At 43.5% G+C, this 24,450-nt stretch overlaps 1 protein-coding gene across 2 annotated transcripts; it reads left to right on the forward strand.

The window, feature by feature from the left end:
* Window positions 1-211: 211 nt before the first annotated feature.
* LOC121586522 (collagen alpha-1(IX) chain-like) lies at window positions 212-23,779 on the forward strand. 2 transcript variants are annotated; one of them, XM_041903270.2, is made up of 38 exons: window positions 212-458; window positions 4,159-4,244; window positions 8,238-8,312; window positions 9,386-9,515; window positions 11,370-11,616; window positions 11,932-12,081; window positions 12,643-12,723; window positions 13,409-13,426; window positions 13,634-13,726; window positions 13,883-13,918; window positions 14,354-14,425; window positions 14,949-14,993; window positions 15,103-15,138; window positions 15,293-15,316; window positions 15,460-15,513; window positions 15,782-15,853; window positions 16,246-16,287; window positions 16,557-16,613; window positions 16,877-16,930; window positions 17,079-17,132; window positions 17,529-17,582; window positions 17,681-17,734; window positions 17,890-17,943; window positions 18,069-18,122; window positions 18,254-18,307; window positions 18,454-18,507; window positions 18,918-18,962; window positions 19,386-19,439; window positions 19,559-19,612; window positions 19,861-19,986; window positions 20,084-20,119; window positions 20,225-20,269; window positions 20,373-20,405; window positions 20,604-20,750; window positions 21,504-21,558; window positions 21,663-21,857; window positions 22,470-22,556; window positions 22,766-23,779. In XM_041903270.2, exons 1-38 carry the CDS (start codon window positions 430-432, stop codon window positions 22,972-22,974), a joined length of 2,865 nt encoding a protein of 954 aa, XP_041759204.1. In that variant the 5' UTR covers window positions 212-429; the 3' UTR covers window positions 22,975-23,779. The 2 variants fall into 2 exon arrangements, with proteins under 2 accessions (XP_041759204.1, XP_041759205.1); XM_041903271.2 differs by lacking the exon at window positions 13,409-13,426.
* The last annotated feature ends 671 nt before the right edge of the window (window positions 23,780-24,450 follow it).

Below are 24,450 nucleotides of genomic sequence, written 5' to 3' on the forward strand. Positions count from 1 at the left end.
TATTAACAGAATTACACACAGCCAACACATATCATTATGGGGCACAGTGAAGGAGAGAGAGAGAGGGAGGGAGGAGAGGAAAAGGTGTAACAGGAGGAAGGGAAGGCCTAGAGGCCTCCAACATGTCTTTTAAGTGTTGGTAATAAAACCTAGTCGCCACCTCCTGAATAGCCCCTGTCCAATGGGAATCCATTGAAGCAGGTTTTATGTGTCTTCAGCCCCAGTTTGAGCATCCCCAGCCCTGGTCCCACCAGTCAGTCCTCACCATGCTCTCCCAGCACCAGGACTGAGCTTCAGGGGGAAATAAGCTAAGGTTCATGTCTGTGGCCCCTTCTGCTCCTCTACCTCACCCACTGCTTTCTGTCTGTCTATCTGTCTGTCTGCTCTTAAAGCCCTGCGTCGCCCCTCGCTCCTAGACGGGAGTAAAACATGGAGCACCACTGTGCTGTCTTGACAAGGTAAGAGCTTTTTGAATGATACATGTATTATGTCATTATTTATATGTGGAAGTGGTAATATCTGGGTGGATTGGGACATTTTTGTGATCCACTTGAGTGTGACCTTGGTGTGGGAAAATCATGAGGTCAGAGTTGATGTATTCCAGAACCAGATTACATGATTCAAATCCTGTAATGAAATGCTTGGTGATTAGTTGACTAGTTGAATCAGGTGTGCTACAACTGGAATATATCAAATAAATGGAATGTCTGGGGGTACTAGAGGAGAGATTTGGGAAACATTGCTTGGTATGAATCCACTCTTTTCATCACTGATACATAAAAAAAAAAAGTAAAATCATCAGATTCCCCTGAGCCATTGACTCAGAATAATGACGAAATATTATATAAGAAAAAAGTCCTTACACATACAGTACCTTTTATTAGAAATTGGAAATATTTATACAGCCTTGAAATTAACCAATATTTAGCTCTGCATGGATTATAGAAGCTCCATGGCCAGAGGCCAAGATTGAGATAACACAGCTTTATAATCTGGCCCACACTCACACACACACACACACACACACACACACTCACACATAGACTATAAACCTTGTTTTGTGGGAATTAAAACGGCTGTTAAGCCTTAAGAACCAGGCTTCCTCTCCTTCTTACCTCTCCAGTGGGCTGGTTAACTGTGTCTTTATCATGGTTTAGAGCTCTGTTAAAGATCCATCTGGTCTCTCGAATAGCCTCTGTCACACAGACACTGCCATGTGGTGTGTGTGTGCCTGCTTGCCTGTGTGTGTGTCAGTGCGTGCATGCTGGCCTGTCACCTTTTGACCCCCTGTGGCAATGAGAGTGGCACACACTCACACACACACACTTTTGACCTAAAGCTTTGTCTGGGGAATGCTACCAAATGATTAACTTACTAATTCAAGTGAGTGATACTGCAGGGTTTAATTTGTAAGGCTGAGCAGCAGAGACTGGAATGAGGGTCCAGTTGGTGTAATTAAGACAAATGAGAGCAACAGAAGTCACGCCAGGAGAGCTAGAGTGCAGGCTTACTACACGGTCCAGGCTCTGGGACGCTTGGGGACAAGGCCATATGGGTGACACAAGAGGCACAGCGAGGAGGCCAGAAAACATTCAAACAAGCTCTGGATGCTGGAGATAACACACTGTGCTTTTCACTCAGAGAGAGTGATGACTGATCACTGAGTTGTAATTGCTCTCGATGAAAGATAAAAGAGGCGCAATCTTAAAGATGTTTCTGTTCTTATCAGTAATGCCCTTGACCTTACTTTCACGACACAGTAGTATAGACTAGAAACTCTGGCTGAGATGCAGCATATTGATTTAGAATTTCCCCCTGAGAATAGAGTTGTTGAGGTTGTTGCCCTGTTGGCTTGCTTTATAGTTTCATCTGTGGTCTGACAACATAGTATGGGAAAAAGTCAAAACACAATTGCTTTTCCAAAGATATTTTCTGCAGCTCAAGAGCTGATGTTAAGATCGCTGTCAAGCTTTCCCAGACCATCAGTGTCAGAACATTTTTGATGCTATTGCTTGCTGTGACAGTTTATCCCCAGGGGTTGGGAGTCTATGGTACACAAGGCATCAAAGAACACTAAGCTTTCCTTTCCTGTATGTCACAATATCAGACTGGATCTAAGGACCAATGCAAATTGAAAAGCCCAGAAGGAATGTACAAGGACATCTTTGTTGTGAATTAACCCCAATTAGTGCTACATTGTATTCTCTCTCACTCTCTCTCTCTCTTTCTCTCTCTCTCCTTCCCCTCACTCTCATGTCTCACACTAAAACTGCTCTGCACAACTAGTGGTGCAGGGCAAAATCATTTACATTTTAGTCATTTAGCAGACGCTCTTATCCAGTGCATACATACTCTGCACAACTAGTGAGTGCATACATTTTTTTTTTTTCATGCTGGCCCCCCGTGGGAAACAAACCCACAACCCTGCCGTTGCAAACGCCATGCTCTACCAACTGAGCTACACAAGCTATTTCACAGTAAAGCAAACAAAAGCTACCTGTTCCAGATAGTCTTGTAGTTTGTGTTGGTGGATGTACTGTACTGTGGTCCAGGGTTCCTGTCAGTGAAAGCCCTCCCCATAACCATTATAAGGCCAGGGCTGTTCTTGGCTAACAGGCTGGTAGATAGATTGATGGGCATGGGGAGATGCAGGGCTGCCAGGCTGTAGTGATTTGGGCAGCATCCTCCATGGTGAAGGGCATATGTTAGTGGCTAACTGCCTCTTACCTCCCTTCGCTGTAGGGACCTTGCTGAGTAAGCCATTCGTCATTTCTCTGACAGCACCCCCCTCTCTCTCCCATCCTCCCTGTCTCCTTAAAGTTGGAATCCATAGCGGTGAAACTGCCATGTTCGTTTGCGATATTACAACAATAAAGATGTTACTTCAAACAATGATTTTTTTTACCTTGATGCTAGAGCTCCTCACTGCCGTTTAATAAACAAAACAAATGCGCCTGGGGGCAGCCAGTGGCGCTGTTTCCCCTAATGCAGATCTCAGCTTTAACACGCCACCGATCATCTCTCTTTCTAAAAAATACCTCCATGTAGACTGTCTCTGCCGTCACACACTGCCTTGGTGCCTCGGCCATCACTCCATATCACCCTGCCTGTCAGCCTTCTGATAGGGCTGATGAAGAGGCTGTGGAGGGTTGAGGAAAACAAGGCCAGGGGAGGGAAAGAGAGAGAATTGTCTGTGGAGCGGTCTGAGGACACACAGCACAATGTTGTTGTTTTATGTAGTACACATTCATATGTAAGCCACAGGAGGTTGGTGGCACCTTAATTGGGGAGGACAGGCTTGTGGTAATGGCTGGAGCGGAATTGGTGGAATGGTATCAAACACATGAAACACATGGTTTCCATGTGTTTAGATTACCATTCCATTCACTCCGTTCAGGCCATTATTATGAGCAGTCCTCCCCTCAACAGCACCTGTGGTGTAGGCCTGTGTATGACAACAATTGTCAGAGGCCTGCTCTCCAAAGTTATTTTCTCTGTTTCTGCTTTCTACGACACAATGTCTGTCTTTACTGTGTGTAGTTATTAATTTATTATTTCTGTAAGCCTACTTAGTAATGACAGACATTGAGCTAATGTATTAGACAATGTACACTCGTGTCTTGCATAGATGTACACTTGTGTCTGGCATAGATGTACACTCGTGTCTGGCATAGATGTACACTTGTGTCTGGCATAGATGTACACTCGTGTCTGGCATAGATGTACACTTGTGTATGGCATAGATGTACACTCGTGTCTGGCATAGATGTACACTCGTGTCTGGCATAGATGTACACTTGTGTCTGGCATAGATGTACACTTGTGTCTGGCACTGCTTATGAACGTCATCATGACACAGTTTCCCCCATTACCTGTCAAAGGAGAAATTGATGGGTTTCTGTGTTTGTGTTGTCATAAGATTGATTGTGATTATTAATACAGTAAAGATCAGTATGTCACATACTGTATGTCACTTCTGTCAGATAATATTGATGTGTCTACGTGAGTTGTAATCTCTTTTAATGTGTCACTACTCTAAAGCTTAATCAATTCAGGCCAAAGACATGATGACTGAGCTGTCCCTCTCTCTCTCTCTCTCTCTCTCTCTCTCTCTCTCTCTCTCTCTCTCTCTCTCTCTCTCTTTCTCTCTTCCCTCAGGAAGCGACCATGGCACCCAGCAATGTTGCTGTACCCCTCTACCTGCATGGCCCTCCTCTCTCTGCTACTCTCTCCTGCCCTCGGCCGTAAGTTACCCAGAAGCCTCCAGGATCATGATGGGCACATCACTTCCTCATAACGGTGTACTACTGGGATGTGGTGTTTGTTTGCACAACTACTTTTGATATGGATAATTAACTTTCTTTTTGGTATCAAAACACACAAGTTGTTTCAGAATACTATCACAGGTCATTCCATTTATTACAAATGCAAATCTATTATTAAGACAGAAATAGCAGACGTAGTGTAGCGTAATGTACTAGTCTGTAAAATTAATTCAGATAATCTCTGGTTTCTTAATTGTTATAGATGCCGTATCTTAATTTGATCATCCTGTTGTTGAAGACATTTTCCTGCACAGCAGGAAATGCAAAGTTGTAGTGTATATTTGGTTTACAAAGGCTTCTAAAGTTTGTAATTTCCACTTACAAATGTCAGACTTGATTTGCCCTAACAAAAAATGTATCAACCCCTACAAATAAATTATAATAATTATAATCCACATAATAATTCACATTATTTTCCTTCTGTAGCAAACTGGCTCAAATTAAGATCCTAGATCTGTATAAGCCTCTCTTCCGAGCTGTCAGAGAGATACAATAACACATACAGTGGGGGAAAAAAAGTATTTAGTCAGCCACCAATTGTGCAAGTTCTCCCACTTAAAAAGATGAGAGAGGCCTGTAATTTCCATCATAGGTACACGTCAACTATGACAGACAAATTGAGGAAAAAAAATCTAGAATATCACATTGTAGGATTTTTAATGAATTTATTTGCAAATTATGGTGGAAAATAAGTATTTGGTCACCTACAAACAAGCAAGATTTCTGGCTCTCACAGACCTGTAACTTCTTCTTTAAGAGGCTCCTCTGTCCTCCACTCGTTACGTGTATTAATGGCACCTGTTTGAACTTGTTATCACCTGTCCACAACCTCAAACAGTCACACTCCAAACTCCACTATGGCCAAGACCAAAGAGCTGTCAAAGGACACCAGAAACAAAATTGTAGACCTGCACCAGGCTAGGAAGACTGAATCTGCAATAGGTAAGCAGCTTGGTTTGAAGAAATCAACTATGGGAGCAATTATTAGGAAATGGAAGACATACAAGACCACTGATAATCTCCCTCGATCTGGGGCTCCACGCAAGATCTCACCCCGTGGGGTCAAAATGATCACAAGAACGGTGAGCAAAAATCCCAGAACCACACGGGGGGACCTAGTGAATGACCTGCAGAGAGCTGGGACCAAAGTAACAAAGCCTACCATCAGTAACACACTACGCCGCCAGGGACTCAAATCCTGCAGTGCCAGACGTGTCCCATTGCTTAAGCCAGTACATGTCCAGGCCCGTCTGAAGTTTGCTAGAGTGCATTTGGATGATCCAGAAGAGGATTGGGAGAATGTCATATGGTCAGATGAAACCAAAATAGAACATTTTGGTCAAAACTCAACTCGTCGTGTTTGGAGGACAAAGAATGCTGAGTTGCATCCAAAGAACACCATACCTACTGTGAAGCATGGGGGTGGAAACATCATGCTTTGGGGCTGTTTTTCTGCAAAGGGACCAGGACGACTGATCTGTGTAAAGGAAAGAATGAATGGGGCCATGTATCGTGAGATTTTGAGTGAAAACCTCCTTCCATCAGCAAGGGCATTGAAGATGAAACGTGGCTGGGTCTTTCTGTCACGGTTTACTAAGCCAGAACCCAGAAGCAGACCAGGACAAGGTACGTTGAGACAAAGGTGAGTGTTTATTTAATAGATTCCCGAGTGAGGCTGAATAATCCAGGGAACAGAGCGGGTGGCGTGGATGGGTTGTTGAGGGTGCAGTGGTTGGTCCGGTAATGGCTCGGCAGCCGCCGACCATCAGGCAGAGGTTGGGAGAAGGTTCCGGGTGAGAGACTGCAGATAGAAACAAACGGAGGTAAGTACACGGCAAGCCAACAAGGTGCAAAACAACAAAACTAACACTAGTAGCTCAGAGGCTGATACGCTGACAAACATACTGTTCATGGCTAACGATCCGGCAGGAACTGGATGTTAGGCCAGAGCCTAAGAAGGGTGATGATCAGGACCAGGTGTGCAGATTGCTGATGGGATGCAGGTGCGGAAATCAAGAGCGCTCCCCGGAGCGTTCCCGAACCCTCGGGAAACTGGAGATCACGAACAGAAACACTAGTCACCAGACAGGACCCGACTTAGACAGCCGGGATCGTTACACTTTCAGCATGACAATGATCCCAAACACACCGCCCGGGCAACGAAGGAGTGGCTTCGTAAGAAGCATTTCAAGGTCCTGGAGTGGCCTAGCCAGTCTCCAGATCTCAACCCCATAGAAAATCTTTGGAGTGAGTTGAAAGTCCGTGTTGCCCAGCGACAGCCCCAAAACATCACTGCTCTAGAGGAGATCTGCATGGAGGAATGGGCCAAAATACCAGCAACAGTGAGTGAAAACCTTGTGAAGACTTACAGAAAACGTTTGACCTGTGTCATTGCCAACAAAGGGTATATAACAAAGTATTGAGAAACTTTTGTTATTATAATAATAATAATAATAATATGCCATTTAGCAGACGCTTTTATCCAAAGCGACTTACAGTCATGCGTGCATACATTTTTTTTTTGTATATGGGTGGTCCCGGGGTTCGACCCCACTACCTTGGCGTTACAAGCGCCGTGCTCTACCAGCTGAGCTACAGAGGACCACACTTATTATTGACCAAATACTTATTTTCCATCATAATTTGCAAATAAATTCATAAAAAATCCTACAATGTGATTTTCTGGATTTTTTTCTTTAGGGATCTGGTCAAAAGTAGTACACTATATACGGAATAGGGTGCCATTTGGGACACAATCCATGGTGTTGGAGAGGGAGTCGTTAACTACTTACAGCCCACACTGCACAGTGAGAGAAGTGTTTATGGCCACTAAATACACAGGATAAATACCATCTCCCCAAAGTATCCCCTCTACTCAGCAGTTATGGTGGAGCCAATAGGGGCTTCCAGATGTGTTGCCTCCACACTCTGAACATCCAAATAAGCTGACTCAGGTTATCGACTCTGGGAGTAGAGGATAGAGGCCCTCCGGCTCCCAGTGTTGTTTCATTAATTCCATATCTTTGTTTCGTAGTTTCCCTGCAAGGTGTTTTCATCCTCCTTTAAAACAGGAGGAGGAGCGGAGGAGATCTGTTCTCTGAATCTGGAACACTTTAGTAGCTTCACATTGAGATGATACTACTACAGTAGAGCAAGGCTCTTTAATGAAACATTATCAAATGTTTCCGCTGTCATTGTTTCAAGTTTCAAGGTTCACTTAAAGTTTTAGTTGAGAAGGAAATGTAAAAAATCACATCAGGTTTAAGTTACATTGCAGTAGCTTTCTTTTTCAATCAATCCCATCCAATGACTTAAGAATTTAGAATTCCAGCCAGATATGTAGGCTATAGTAAATTAACAAAGACTAAAGACACAAGACCATTATAGGTCACTCAATCGCCCAAGAAAAACATTGAGGATGAAAGCAGAAATTAAAGCACAATAGTGTGATTTATGATTCATAGCTTATTACATTAGTCCCCAGAGGGACTTGCATCTCAATAAATCACAGGTACAAAGAGGTTTTACCTGTCAGTCTGACCTTCGTTAGTCTCTTTACAGGCTTTACAGGGTATGTAAGGCAATATGGCCTTATCCGATCCACAGTCACACTACAACATTCATCAACATTACCTCTGTCATCCCATACTAACATATATAAAGCACATCAAAGTATGTGTCCATTCTTTTCAATACAATAAACACGCTGTTGAGTTTGTGCTTGTGTAATTAACTTGAGAAATATAAACGCTGCAGCTTTAAGAATAACCAACATTAAAAATGCATCCAGTGTGGATCATGAGCATAAGGTGAATTGGCATTCTTACCTTGTTTAATCCCCTGTGGTGTCTGGTTGGTGCTGTGAACAGAAACATCCTAACCAAGCTGCTGTCTCTGTTTATTTTCCATCAGAGTTAGATCTCAACAGGTTAGATGGGGACACAGCTGTCTGCCCTCCCATGAGAAATGGACAAGATGACCTTCCAGGTAAAATATACAGTAGATACTAACAATCATATGTTGTCTTTTAGAAATATTGACTATGTGAATATGCGTACTAACTTAGTCCTCTTCATCCCTGGTCGGACATAAGGCAGCAACAATTTGCTTCCACTGCGGTCTGACTTTGGCCACAGCTTGCTTGCGCCCTGTACCATGAGATGTGGATATAGTTTATGATGTAATCAAAGGAGACCTGCATGGGAAGACATACTACATACCCAACGTTGTATCATACACTACAAGATATCTCAGGAGCTCTGAGCCAGTAGTAATGAGATGTCTTTCTGTAACCAAGTATCACCTCTCTTCAAGACACCAGGTCAGAAGGGGGAGTTCAACACTATAGTCCCTGTGGTTTTTCTCTTCACTAGACAGCAAAGACTTACATTTTAAATGACCAGAAAACCACCAGCCTTGGTTTACAGAAATACAGAATGTCACAATTAAGCTAGCTGCTGTGATTGCTTAGTGAACTGGGCTGTCTAAATGCTTAATGACTTGAGACACCTTTAGATTTCAAATGAGCCACATAAAATATTCTGCTGAAGCCTGACAGATTTTAGTAGGAACAATTCTAGCTCATTAAGATGTTAATTGTGTACCAACGCCCTGGTAGGAACAGATGCACTAGCTGCCTTCAAAGCACATGTTGTACTATGTGTTGCCAGCCCAAGCAAGAGAACAACTAATTAGAATAATATGCTAGTCATATCACTGCACCCAGTGTTTCATACAGATTACTAAATAAGAATAAACCGTTAAACATAGTAAAGTGGGACAACACTGAAATTCCAAAATGTCCACTTTACATGACTTGTTACAAACTAGAATGTGAACCAGAAATATGCCCTTGCACTTTTATAACACTGTGTGTAGGATACAAAAAAGTCCAGTACCTGTCAGTCAGATGTGCATCATTTTTATTTTTGTACTTCTGGAACACAGTATATAACATATACTTCACCAGAATAATTCAAGAGATATGTATAGTAATGTAACATGTCATTCATTCTGAACGATACAGGATATATCTGAAAATCAGTTTAAATCTCTTTTAGGGTTTGATCTGATCACCCAGTTCCAGTTGGATGTTATTCCTCTGAAGGGGGTAAGGAAGGTGGAGGGCTCCACTCCTCTCCAGGTGGCGTACCGCCTCGATAGGGAGGCCAACTTCCAGATTCCTACCAGGTAAGGAAAAACAGAAAAAGAAAATGCTGGAGCTTGTCGATGCAGGTGTTATATTATTATGGTTTGATAAGAGAGGCCAGCTTTCAAATATCTACCAGGTAAAGAAAGAATGAAGAAACCAGAAAGAGAAACACACATATAATCGCTAAACACACACACACACACATGCACACATACACAAATAAATGCTTTCCCCTGGGTCGATGCAGGTGTTGTATTATTACAGGTTCCATACAGGTGTTATCACACTGTGAAACAGCTTGTAATTGGCACAGAACAACATGTCTGAACCTATTTGGCATCTCTTGGCGACGAGGGGGGAACCCCCCCCCCCCCGAAATATCTCCTCCTGGAAACACAGAGACACATTTAATCATGCTGCATTCTTAGTTGTAGTTTTATTAATATTTTAGTGTGTGTGTGTGTCTTGTCTAGATCAAGCAGTGAATGTGTGGGGATCGTCTAGCCTGGTGCTGTATCCTGTAATTTGTTTGATCTAAAACCACTACACAATCTGCCATTTTCAGCTTAGACTGATTGCACATTGCTTAATAGGCTAGAAGTTGTTGCTAAGTGGTTACCTTTTTACATAACTTAACCTGTCTTCTAGTGTTTCACTGCTGGTCTGGTATGGCTAATGTGGTGGGCCTGTTTTCACATTCTGTCATGTAACATACTGACACCTTCCAGTCTGCCTCATGCCACTCAGGACAACGCGACACTAATCACAAAAACATGTATCCCTTGGAGTCCAGTGTCCAGTCTGTCTGGGCTTTGAAGTCTGTCATCAGAAAGGTTGATTTCCGATTCCTGTGCCCTTACCACTGCAGGGGATAGAGGCCTACAACACAACACACATCAAACCCTGGCCTAGGCTGTGAGAGACTTTCTCCCAAGGTGCACTTAACACACACACACACACACATACACAGACACACAGGCACACAGCAGGAACGTTAGAGAGAGTGGTCTTCATTAGTTTTTTTGGGTTACAGGAAACTCCTTTTTTATTGCCTTGTCTTGATCTATTTACAAGCTGACTGCAGCTCTGCAGCTCCCACCCATTAAGGCACCACCTATGGAGCCTTTGGCATGGCTAGTTAAAAACCCAGGGCTCGTATTTCTAAAGCGTTAAGTAGGAGTGCTGCTCTAGGATCAGTTTTCCCTTTTAGATTATAATGAGTGTTAGAAACTGAGACGGGTCGACTGCTTAGTTGATCTGTTGATCAGAGCCACTGGGGCTCTGCTTCTGTTTAAAACAGAAAGGTTTGATGGGTTTGAGGGGCCTTATTGTTCCTTTGGATTAATTGTAACTGTTGCGTTATGCATGCATCATGCATTAGAGACAGGGAGAGATGAGGGATAGAGAGAGAGAAAGAGAGAGGACTGGAGAGCTTTGAACATAAAAGTGTTAGGGTTTGATTGATGTCTCCATTCAGAATGTTATCGTGGGCGTGAGGAGCGGGAAGGGAACTGAATCGCTGTGTGTGATGCTTTGTGATGATGATGGAGTGTCTTTGACATTAGCCGCCATCAGAGTTCTGAAATCCTAGAACCAAACTGTGTGTATGTGATGGAAAGCTGCTTTTTTACCCGCTGAGAAACGTCGCCCTCTGTGACCTCTTCTCTATGACTCTAACTAAACTGCATTCTTTATGAGAATCATCTAAATTACGATTTTGTAAAGATACATTTGAACCCTTTCCTCTGTCCATCCATCCCTCTCCTACTGAGGATGAACGTCCCTAGGGGCTTCCCTGTTGAGGACTCCTTCCTGTATCAACCCTTTCCTCTCCTCCTCCCTCTCCCACCCATCTTTATCTTCATTTTCATCTTCTGTTCTTCTTCACCCAGGCTCAATTTCCCCCGGGGTTTTCCTGACGAGTACTCCGTCATGGTCACGTTCCGTATGATCAAGAACACGGTGAACAAGGTGTGGAACGTGTGGCAGGTGGTGGACGAGGACGGCTGGAAGCAGGCGGGGCTCAGGCTAAACGGAGACCAACAAGCGCTGGAGTACTTCCTGATGGGCCAGGACGGCAACCTGCAGACCGTTACCTTCCCAGGGCTATCTGTGTTGTTCAACACCAAGTGGCACAAGGTGATGGAATGAGTGATGGTACTCCTGGTTTGCATTGCAAAATTCAGTAACTATCCCAAAATTCCCAGTTTTTCCAGAGATCTCAGATGGAAGATTCCCGGAATCAGGAGGTAATAAGAGGGAAATCCTGGAAAGCCTGGACATTTTGAGAAAGTTACTGGAAATGTGCAACCCTACTCCTGGTACAATGTAATTAGTGATGACTGATTACAAAATTAGCAGTTTCAAAACTGGTTTATTTAGCTAGCAGTCTCCGGATGAATTACGGTGGCCCCTGAGGATCAACAACAGTAACCCTATACCATATCCTTACAGGTGATGATTGGGGTGGAGAGAGACCAGGTCACCCTGTATGTGGACTGTCAGCCCGTGGACAAGAAGCCCATCAAGGGGAAAGGCCCAGTGAACACAGAGGGAGATACACTTATTGGGAGGCTGGACGTTGACGCTAATGCTTCTGTTGTGGTGAGTGGGGCAGGGATAGCTGTATTGTGCTGTATTGCCAACTCTTTTGGTCGTTGTTTGAGATGACAATAACCATAGGAGTTGGCAAGACCGCACAAACAGATCTGGGATCAGGCTAAGGCTGAGAAGGTGTTGGTTCCCCAGCGGTGCTTTGTTATACAGTAAGCGTTATCATATGAGTCTGTGAAGCTCTTCAACCATAGAGGGTATGGGTTTATATGTGTGCTGAGCATTGCTGTAATTCTAAAGTGCTGCTGCCACAGCAGAACTGCGGCTCAATGGGGTTCCACTGCCACAAAATCATGTTCCTCTACTCGGAAATCTCCCTTGAGGAAAATGCAGGCTTTAAACACATTCAGCTCGTAGAGAACATAAACAGAACTAGAATAACTGTGCCATAAGCAAGCATAGGCATAGTTTTAGTGTCATATGACTCTATCAAACAAATATTTGATTGAAGCTGAAAAATGTTATGATACTTTATGTTATGTTTAACCATGCCATGCTATGCTATGCTATGTTATGTTAAATGATCAATATCATGCCATTGTCTCATTCTAGTTTGAACTCCAGTGGATGCTGATCCATTGCGACCCAAAGAGAGCCAATAGAGAGAACTGCCAGGAGCTGCCTGCCACAGAGGTAACAACAACAACCTTGGCTCCACCTGGTCTATACTTGCATTGGTTTTGGGTTCATATTGACCAGCAACATAACTTTCACTAACTGGCTTCTATGAATCTGCACCTGCAAAATTGTGAAGAGATAGGATGGCCTGTTATACTATTGTAGGAGTGCTATGATTACAATAAATATGTCAAATAAGCAGTTAAGTTTATACAGAGAGAATACTGCCAGCTCTCACTCTCAATTTAGACTAGACACATTTCATAAAGTGGCAGCACATTAAAGTCTGACTCCTCGGGTCAGAGTTGTAGGTTAGAGTACATGCTGTTATGAGTGGGTAGAGACCTATTTTCCCATAGACTGCAGAATGAAAAGCTCCAGTCTGTCTTTATTTGACAATGGTCTATTCCCTCTAGCTTTGAGGGTAACTTTTCTGCGTACACTGGTATCTTTTCAGTACGCCAACACTAAAATGGTACAGGTGGGCAGTATACTACAGGGACTATAGGTTTACTATGGGGTTCTGTATGTAAATGACAGCATGATATGCTCACAGCCAGAGCCATAGATAGATCCTATATGACTCTGCTCACAGCTATTGTTTTTGGACTAATGCTGTAGCTTCTTCTGACACTTTGGGTGAAGGTGGTGTGACTACTTCACTAACTCTACATGTTTCTTATTTCTCTTGCTTCTTCAGATGTATGCCAATGCTGAGGTATTTATCTTTTCTACCTTCTTTTTTCTTGGTGTTTTTGGGGCAAATAATCTACTTCAATGCTCTGTTGCCTAATTGCCTCGATGCTTTGTTACTTTAGTGGCACAATCAAACTCTGGCTGGAGTAAGACATTTCTCCACTCCCCTCAGAGTGGCCTTCACTCCTTCTCATGTACTCATCGACTGTGTTGTCTCTTCTCCCTCCAGCCTGACCCCAAGCCTGTCCCTGGCCCTCCCGGTCCCACCGGCCCTGAGGGGCCCCGGGGGCCACACGGAGAGGACGGCAGAGACGGGAGAGATGTAAGTCTATCCACCCCATCCAAACTAGAATGAAAAATTTACCATAGCATCCATGCTGGATATTGCCTCAAACTTAGACAGCCAGTACACACTTTTCTTAATTCTCTATTCTCAATGACTAGAATGGATAACCAATGTCTTTCTTTTTTCTTGCAGGGCCTTCCAGGTTCACCTGGCAGTGCTGGCGCTCTTGTAAGTACGAGATGTCATATTATTAAATGTGTTTCATTCTCTAAATATTTATTTTACTCTTTGTTGCCATCCTGTAGCTCAACCTATGTCATTACTTACAATCAATTTAGCTGCAAAAAATAGATCAGTGTTCTCTACTCCACCCTGTCTTCCCTTTATCTCTCTCTCTCTGTCTGTACTCATGAGAATTGCACATCTTTCGTTGATTAAACGCTGACTGGCAATGCCATGGAGTATCTTAGCAACGGCGACGAGCGATGCAGACAGATGATAAAGCTGTTTGTCAGATTTTTTTGTGGACAGAGCAATACTTAGCTTTGGTTGGGTCTGCTATATATGGCTTTGGTTGTGTCTGTAACTCAGCCATCTGTTGTGTCCGTAACTCAGCCATCTGTTGTGTCTGTAACTCAGCCATCTGTTGTGTCTGTAACTCAGGGCGTCAAAGGGGACAAGGGGGAGATCGGTCTGCCTGGACAGAGAGGCCTGCCTGGCCTACCAGGAGCTGCTGTAAGGATCACTACATCCTACTGTACCACACACACCCTCTGTCACACACTCAACCTGTACCACACACACCACCTGTCACACACTCAACCTGTACCACACACACCACCTGTCACACACTCAACCTGTACCACACACACCACCTGTCACACACTCAACCTGTACCACACACACCACCTGTCACACACTCAACCTGTACCACACACACCACCTGTCACACACTCAACCTGTACCACACACACCACCTGTCACACACTCAACCTGTACCACACACACCACCTGTCACACACTCAACCTGTACCACACACACCCTCTGTCACACACTCAACCTGTACCACACACACCACCTGTCACACACTCAACCTGTACCACACACACCACCTGTCACACAATCAACCTGTACCACACACACCACCTGTCACACACTCAACCTCTATTTTGTCTTGTGGAGTAAGAAAGAGTTGTTCTCTATCACCTTATTTATTAGCTTTGGCCAGATCAATGATTTCTCCTATTTTTTATGAAGGGAGTACCTGGTTCAATGGGCCCAAGAGGACCTGTGGGCGAGAGAGTGAGTTATTTCTCTTCCCGGAACCTACTAAAGAAACAATATTTTGCTAATAACTGTAACAGCAGGGACAATGTTAACTAATATTTGACTGTTCTGTGTCTAATAACAGGGACTTCAAGGTTTTCCTGGGCCAGCAGGTTCTCCCGTAAGTATCCACTATCTTTAGAGCATCGTATATATATATATGGGAATATTTTGCTGATATGTATAGCCATCAAGCCATGGAACATGTCAGAACACTTCATTTCTATAGCTAAATAATATGATTTATCTGATTGTTATTTTCTCTCATTTCCCAGGGACCTGAGACAGCTGGACCCCCCGTATGTCCTACACACTCTTCAACATCTTTAGATAATCTTCACCCCATGTTCTAAACAGCATTAATACAGCATACAGTTTTTTAATCGAGTCCTACTAACGGGCTATAGAATAATCGTATAACTTGTGTATGTCGCTCCTACAGGGCCCACCTGGGAAAGCAGGAACTCCAGGAGATGAGGGGAACATTGGGCCTGAGGTCAGTGTTCAAATAAGGATCACATCCTACACAACTATAGTAAATGACTGATTAAACAGAACACATCCAGCAATAAAAACATACAGGATATGCTCTGCATTCTGCACTGTGTGTCTTAGCAGTCATAGTGCTACTTTATCATTGGTCCTTTTGATAGTCTGTGGACCATTTTGTAACATACATTACTGATATGTCAGACTTTTCAGTGTCTATTAGGACATTCTCTGTGTGTTTCATGTCTAAATGTAACTGTCCATGTTGTTATCAGGGTCCCCCTGGGCCTAGAGGTGGTCTGGGTCTCCCTGGTCCTGCTGGTCTACCAGGACCACCTGGACCTGTGGTAAGTACTGATGCTAACCTCTGACTTCTGGCTCTAACCTGAAATTGGTGAATTCAACATCTGTATCATCTCTGTGTGAATTGATCTCTGTTTTCCCGACTTGGAGTCTTGACCTATGTTCCTCTCTATTGTGGTTATGTCTCTTTGGTTTTTCCCATTAACCTAAGTATTTATTTTATCAATATTGTCATAAGAGTTCTCTCTGACTTTTAGGGTGGCATCTTAACCCTGATGCAGAGTGATAATCAGTATCAGTTCTGCATTACTGGATGTTGATTGCACAGCCTCAAACACTGGAGATATTTGCTGTAGTGTTTGTGGACATCTAAACTCGGTTTTAGATGTCACTCCATAGAGATATGTACTGTGTCACTCACTCTGTTGTCTTTAAGGGACCACCTGGGGCTGGCAAAGCTGAGGGGAGTGGGGAAGATGTGAGTCTCTTTTTATCATCTTTCAGAGGGTCTGCTAGAGGGTGGGACTAGGTGGTTCAGAGCCTAATGTTGTTGTAATAACTACACTTCAGCTTAATTCACACTTCCTTTAGAAACGGTTGTTGTTGCTGTCATTTAATTTTAACAAACCTGCATGTGGAAAATTGGTAGCTATAGTGTTCTTTGGTCAGTGGCTATTGAATAGGAGGTGAGCCCTCTGCAGGTGTAGTGATAATGTTATATCTGTGTCTGTCTATGTTTGTCTGCAGTGCCCTGCTGCCTGTCCAGCTGGACCACAGGGAAACCCAGGGCTACCAGGGATGAAGGTGAGGAATCTTAATGACAGACACTGAATGAATACATACCTGGCTTTGGGCAACAGAGCCCTTATCATTATTCACAACATGGTGGCCATTGGTTTTCTCTCAGATACCAGTATCTGATAATTTAATGGATTGATGTATGGCTTTTCCAGATGCTCAAAGCACTTTACATTGTAGGGGGAAAATCACTGTATGAACCACCAATGTGTAGAGCTTCTGATAGTAGATGACATTCAGTCTAAACTGGATTGCTATGTCATCTCCAGGGACACAAGGGAATACCAGGTGATAATGGAGCTGCAGGGGAAGCTGGACAAAAGGTATGACAAGCAATCAATTCTGATGTTTAGTGAAGAAGTGTGATGTTTGACATTGTGCTTAAGTACATTGGGTGGTTAGGATGGTTGTTCAAGCATACCAATCACTACATGTGAGTATTTGTGTTTTTCCTATGTTGCTAATCCACAGGGCGAGCCAGGACCATCTGGGGTGCAGGGCCTACCAGGCAAGATGGGAGATGATGTAAGAACCTTCCTTGCTCTGGACGATACCAACATATCCAGGCTGATATTCTACTTCACTGTCTGATAACGAAAGTCCCAGTCACTCGTTTTGTCATTTGTATACCTATTTCTTCCTGTTCCAAGCAGAACATAGGTAATGAGCATACCAACATGTTACACAGGATTTCTGCCTCAATTGGAAATTGTGTATCTTGAGCATACTAAAATGTTACAAAGGATTTCTGCCTAAAGCAAAAAATTAGTATCTGCATATTCAGAGATGGTACATAGGATTTCTGCTTCAAGTGGAAATTGGTCATACAACCAGCCATTTATAACTGTTTAATGTTTTTGCTGTGCATCACTGTGAATCATATCAAATATTATTCATTTTAACATCTGTAATACATTCCAGGGACAAAGAGGTCCTATTGGTTTTCCTGGTAGTCCTGGAGATAAGGGAGACAGGGTAAGGGTTTCAAACTATATTTACTACAAGTCTTGTTGATGTTCTACTTTAGCGTTTAGGGTCTTAAACTCACCATCCGTGTTTTCTCCTCCTCTCAGGGTCCCCCTGGTTTCAACGGCATCCCAGGACCCACCGGACCACCGGGTTCTCCTGTAAGCACTACTAATTTAATCAACTCAATCAATTATAACTGCCATTTTCTATAAATGACTGGAGGACAGACTGTGGTTGATATTACCTAGAACTGAACAGTGTTTTCCAAAATGTCTGCCATTATGTTCTGTAGTGACCACTTGTTTTCTGTTAGGGTGTGGAGGGCGTTCGTGGACGTCAGGGTCTGGAGGGAGAAAAGGGTGATGATGTGAGTATCTCCTCTCTTCTACAGTATCTCTAGCATTTTTACTGGCCTTTCTAAAAATTGTTTTGTTCCAAGCCTTTCTGTTTGCCTAAATTGTTGCATGGTTCATTGCATGTGCATTTTCTCAGGGAGCCATCGGTCCTCAAGGAGAGCAGGGTCCTGTTGGTGCAAAAGGAGACACTGTGAGTAAACATACAATACAACATCAATTGATCTTATTTCCTTACTAATACGTTATCAGATGGATGCGAGATCCTTTTGTAGTGTTAGTTGTATAGTTAGATTGAGTGTGATTATGATGCTGTGATTACAGGGTACTCCTGGGGCAGATGGCATGGATGGACTCCATGGAGTGGATGGAGCTAAGGTCAGTCAACGTTTTATGACTGCTGTACATATATAGAGTTTAGTATAGTTAGTTAGTATAGTTTAAATAAAGAGAATATATCCAGTCTTAAAAGATCTGTCAATCAATCTGTTATCTTGTGAACATACCTTTCATCTTTCCAACAGGGAGAAGCTGGCGTTCCCGGGACTGTCGGAATCAGGGGTATCGTCGGAATTCCAGTGAGTCTAATATTAATCTTTGACATTTGTCTAAAATAAATATCATTAATCTACTAATATAATTATAGATTAGATGGCCTTACAAGGTTTTGTTGGTATTAAAAGAAAAGCAAAAGCTATGAAAATCAATAGAGAGGTTGGTTGCCTTCCAGTCAAACCACACTGCAGACCAGATTAATAAAACATTTAGAAGCAAACAGCCATGCAGAAGGAAACATCCAATACAGAAACCACAACCGTCCCATCCTCGCCTGTCTGGCTGGTTACACAGTCAGAGGACATAGCAGGGGAAACAGAATCAACAGAAACAACACAACAAGGAAGTAGTCCATCCCATATGTTGTAATACTCTAAAAAATAACAATATACTGTACGGTATTCTGAGGATATCCTGTGTGTTTTTTCTGCAGGGGTTACCAGGAAAGCAGGGGCTGGTTGGAGCTGGAGGTGCCAAGGTAAAATGTGTGCATGTGTGTGTCTGTGTGCATGTGTGTGTCTGTGTGCATTTATTTGTCTGTGTGCGTGCGTGTGTCTGTGTGCGTATGTGTGTCTGTGTGCGTGTGTGTGTCTGTGTGCGTGTGTGTGTCTGTGTGTGTTTGTGTGTCTGTGTGTGTGTCTGTGTGCGTGTGTGTGTCTGTGTGCGTGTGTGTATCTGTGTGCGTGCGTGTGTGTGTCTGTGTGCGTGTGTGTGTCTGTGTGCGTGCGTGTGTCTGTGTGCGTGTGTGTGTCTGTGTGCGTGTGTGTGTCTGTGTGCGTGTGTGTGTCTGTGTGCGTGTGTGTGTCTGTGTGCGTGTGTGTGTCTGTGTGCGTGTGTGCGTATCTTGGGTACAATTTCATTCCTTCTGTTGTCTATTGTAAACAGTATGCTTTTTGTCCAGGGTGACACAGGAGCTGACGGACCAGTAGGACCAATCGGAGTTCCTGGGAAAACAGTGAGTATCAAATTTCATAGTTTAGTGTTTACTATCACTCAACACCGCTAGCCATGACTGTGGATCCATATTCTACTGATGGTGCTGAAGAGCTTAATAAGACTATATTGTTTGTTTAGGGGGCAACTGGACCAGCAGGAGAAGATGGAAAACCAGGAGACAAGGGAGCTACTGTAAGTTGACAATTTTTAACATTTTATTGTAGTTCAACAGCTTATAATAGTCTGTTATTAAATCTACATGACAGTAGTAATTTTTTATTCATATATTCAAATATGATTGTCATGCATATTGCTCATCAATAACGATCCATATCTGATGGTAACAATGAGCTGATAGCTAAACTCACATCAACCCACAATTATTAGAGTATCTTTAATAATAACCGTGAGTCTTATTGATCCTGCTTCACTCTCCCCAGGGCGAGACCGGAAAGCAGGGACCAGTTGGGGTCACAGGTGATACAGGCATGCAGGGTGACAAAGGGGACAAAGGTGATACTGGTGAAAAGGGACTGAAGGGTCACACTGGATATAAGGGAGACCAGGTGAGTCCTGATGTGTAGCCTATTGTTTTGGTAATAGTTGTCAGTTTGTAGATGAATGGGTTTGAATGATTTCTAATTTCCTGTGTCTTGTTCCTAGGGTCCTATTGGTCCCATTGGCCCAAAGGGAAGTGAAGTAAGTCTATGGATTCACGTCAATACCATATATCATGTCAACAATGAGACAGTATTCTTTTGTAAGATACACTATCTGTATTGACAATCTTACCTCTCTCCACAGGGTGATCCAGGTCTTACAGGCGATTCTGGAGTCAAAGGAGACCAGGTATATGTTCTACTGAGAGATACATCTGCTCTAGCTTTAGTATTCCCCTGTATTTGTAGTGATTACAATGGTCCTAATTCAGTTGATTATTGTTGTTTTATAGGGTCCTCCTGGTGTTCCTGGAATCAAAGGAGAGGTACAGAACAATGTTACAGTTTAATTGATTGGTTGATTGGTTGGTTAATTGATTGATTGGTTGGTTGGTTGGTTGTTTGTTTGATTGGTTTGTTGATTGTTTGATTGGTTGATTGGTTGGTTGGTTTATGGAATAATTGAATGCTGTATGGTATACAGTTAACATTTAAGTCATGTTGTGTTGTCCACTAACCTCTAGATTGGAGAGAAGGGCATGAGGGGATATACCGGGGAAAATGGTAGACCAGGGCAGCCGGGTCATGAGGGTTTGACCGGTCCCCAGGGAGCCAATGGTCTGGAGGGAGAGAGAGGGTTACATGGATTACCTGGGCCTAGAGGCTTACCTGTGAGTACCTTTAACCTGGGCCTAGAGGCCTACCTGTGAGTACCTTTAACCTGGGCCTAGAGGCCTACCTGTAAGTACCTTTAACCTGGGCCTAGAGAACTACCTGTAAGTGCCTTTAACCTGGGCCTAGAGAACTACCTTTAAGTACCTTTAACCTGGGCCTAGAGAACTACCTGTAAGTACCTTTAACCTGGGCCCAGAGGCCTACCTGTAAGTACCTTTAACCTGGGTCTAGAGGCCTACCTGTAAGTACCTTTAACCTGGGCCTAGAGGCCTACCTGTAAGTACCTTTAACCTGGGCCCAGAGGCCTACCTGTAAGTACCTTTAACCTGGGCCCAGAGGCCTACCTATAAGTACCTTTAACCTGGGCCCAGAGGCCTACCTGTAAGTACCTTTAAACTGGGCCTAGAGGCCTACCTGTAAGTACCTTTAACCTGGGCCTAGAGGCCTACCTGTAAGTACCTTTAACCTGGGCCTAGAGGCCTACCTGTAAGTACCTTTAACCTGGGCCCAGAGGCCTACCTGTAAGTACCTTTAACCTGGGCCTAGAGGCCTACCTGTAAGTACCTTTAACCTGGGCCTAGAGGCCTACCTGTAAGTACCTTTAAACTGGTCCTAGAGGCCTACCTGTAAGTGCCTTTAAACTGGGCCTAGGGGCCTACCTGTAAGTACCTTCTTCCAAGCAAGTGAAGGAAGACTGTAAAACACACAGGTGTTCATTAATATACTTTTTCCCCTTCCAAATCCAATAGGGTCCTAAAGTGAATGATATCCAACTTCGCGAACTATGCTCAGCAATTGTTGAAGGTATGTGAATATTGTGTAGCTTATACACTGTAACAGTGATTTAAGACAGACTGCCACGTAGGGTGCTTTGTTAAACTGACATTTGAATCATTCTCTCCATCTAGAACACTTAGCAGAGTTTAAGAAAGAGGTCCTAAAGAAACCAGCAGCGATCGGGGCCCCTGGCATGACAGGACTTCCAGGCCAATCAGGTCCCCCGGGCCCAGCAGGGCCTGCAGGAGAGGCCGGTCCCAGAGGACTGATGGGAATGAAGGGACCACCTGGATACTTTGGGTTACCAGGCACACCTGGAAAACAAGGTAGGACTAGGTGGATACTCAAAGCTGCTCAAAGATAATGGGGAATTATGTATCAATAACTTACTAGATAAAGGTGAAATGTATAAAGAACTGATAATTCCAATGGAATACTTGGGCCATCTTGGAAATGCCCATTTCATTGTGTACAGTAGAGAACATAGAAACTGCAACTTGAAAAGTATAGACACAGTACAAATAGTTAGACATTGTCTCCACAGTACAGTAGCTTAGTGCTCTGAAAGAGCTTGTACAGTGTGCTTGTACAGTGTGTTTTCTTTGTAGGTGGGCTTGAGTCAAGCATTCACATCGAGGGCTGAATCAGACAACAGAGCACTTAAATCCCTCTCTGCTAAATTCTTTTTTATTGCATCCCTGTTGTTCACACACACACACACACACACACACACACACACACACACACACACACACACACACACACACACACACACACACACACACACACACACACACACACACACACACACACACACACACACACACACACACACACACACACACACACACACACACATACCTCTTGTGGGGATAATAGCCCATTTCAGACAGTCAATGAACAACATGTGAAAGGAAATGTCTTCCTGTTCTCTGTAGGTGAAGCTGGTGTAAAGGGAGATACAGGACATAAGGGAGAAAACGGAGTGGGAATCCCAGGAACTCCAGGCGAGCCAGGCCCCCAAGGTAACACCACCCCCTCCCCCCATTCTTATCTTGCCTAAGACCTGAAGATTTTAGCTCCTCAAGTTTATGCCAATGCTTTAGCTCAGCGGGCTAACACAGTCTGGTGTCGCTCAAGAGACCTGGGTTTGAACCCAGTCAGTTACACATTGACATGAGGAGGCGTTGTTCAGTAACTGTTGCCATCATCAACCTCATCCTTTGTCTCTCAGGTGTGGCTGGCATCCCTGGCATCGGGAAGGACGGTAAAGATGGAGCTCCCGGTAAAGACGGTGTTAACGGTAGCCCAGGTGCCTCTGGTCCCAGGGGAGCTACAGGAGCCCCAGGGTATTGTGACCCCTCAAACTGTATAGGCAGGCCCCCACCTCTCTATATGATGAGTGGGGGGAAGAAATCCTCCAGCTACAGCAAGGGGCCATGAGGAACACAAACAGAACCTCGGAACACATTCCATCTATAGCAGCAGCAAGAGAGACGTGAGGTACCCAGTTCAGGAGGGGTAATACATGGGAGTCTTCACATGTCTCCATCATCGCACCACGGAACCAAAGAGAAACAGAGACAAGGCAAATGTAATTTAGAATACTGTATAGATAACTAACTTTTCATATTTTTGACTGATGCCTCGTTCTTTGTAGAGAGAGCTTATCTGATGTTGTGCTTTCTAAGACAGCTGCTATTGATTTTAAGCTAGCCTTTCAACTGATGAGTGGCCCATCATGGCCCAAGTGCTGTCCCAAAGACAAATGCAAATTACAAAAACTTCTAAAATGACCATATTGTTCAATTCATGCTGTTCAATTCATACCCACAGATTCAGGTAGACAAACAGGGCAATATCTTGGTTTTCAAGTAATACAAAGGTAAATAATGTGTGTATTTTTCTTCTATGCATGTACTCTTTAATTCCTTGTTTAAATAAAGTCATCAAAAACGTCCTCTCCAGCACCATGTACAATACGAAGTTCAGCCTTTCACAAATAAGAAAACCTCAAACTGCGCTTTGGAATCATTCATTTTCAATATTGATCAATAAACAATAAATAACGGCAAAAGTCCACTACCATGATGAGCCATAGACAGATATTGGTAATTCAAGTTTTCATTCAGTCACTTGAACATAGGATGTATGTTATACAGAGGTTGTACAGTACGAGTACACATGTTCTTCCCTGTTTATTTTTTTCTAACAATGTAATAAACTGTTTTGTTTGGGAAATATTTCACATCAGACCCGTGAGTTGTTTTTATGAATGTAAAAACAGCTACCTTTACCTTTAGGGAAGTATTTTAGAACAAACCATTAGTCAATTTTTTTTATGTTGGTCCTTCGAGACAGATATAACATGCATTCACAGAATACCAAAATGTATTGACAGCTTTATGACTTTCAGCATTACCATTTGAGAGATGTTTTGTGACATCATGATTACCATTAGAGAGTTCTATCTGTTGACGCTGTTACATCCAGGGGATGGACCAAGACCTACAGGGCACCAGGTTGGTCAGTCTTTGTTACAGACGTCTGCAGGGTCTTGCAGTCCACCGTTGCCTATTTACTGAGAGAGTCAAAATCCCATCCTCTGAGTCTATACACCAGAGCTTAATTTATTGAGTCAATATGACCTTTAGAAGGCTGCTGGCCGGTGGCTGAAAACAGGAGATTGGGCTACTGCAGGCTAGAACTAGCCTCCTCCTCCTTCCTCTCCTCCTCCTCCTCCTCCTCCCCATCCCCCTCCTCCTCCCCCTCCTCCTCCACCTCCTCCCCCTCTTCCCCCTCTCAACATAATCTATTTGTCCTCATAGGTCTAATCATGGATCTACTGGCATCCCATAGAATAATAGGTTATAGGTTGTCCATAAAACACTAACATACCAACAGTTGAACAATGGATAA

Source organism: Coregonus clupeaformis, chromosome 17 (genome assembly GCF_020615455.1).
Source record: "Coregonus clupeaformis isolate EN_2021a chromosome 17, ASM2061545v1, whole genome shotgun sequence".
Classification (NCBI taxonomy): Eukaryota; Metazoa; Chordata; class Actinopteri; order Salmoniformes; family Salmonidae; genus Coregonus; species Coregonus clupeaformis.

What these genes read in the sequence shown, in the direction of transcription:
- LOC121586522 (XM_041903270.2), top strand. Translation starts at nt 430, where the DNA reads ATGGAGCACCACTGTGCTGTCTTGACAAG. An exon ending in TCAACACCAAGTGGCACAAG is followed by an intron (nt 11,617 to 11,931) that starts GTGATGGAATGA and finishes ATATCCTTACAG; the next exon opens with GTGATGATTGGGGTGGAGAG. An exon ending in CTGGGCCTAGAGGCTTACCT is followed by an intron (nt 20,751 to 21,503) that starts GTGAGTACCTTT and finishes CAAATCCAATAG; the next exon opens with GGTCCTAAAGTGAATGATAT.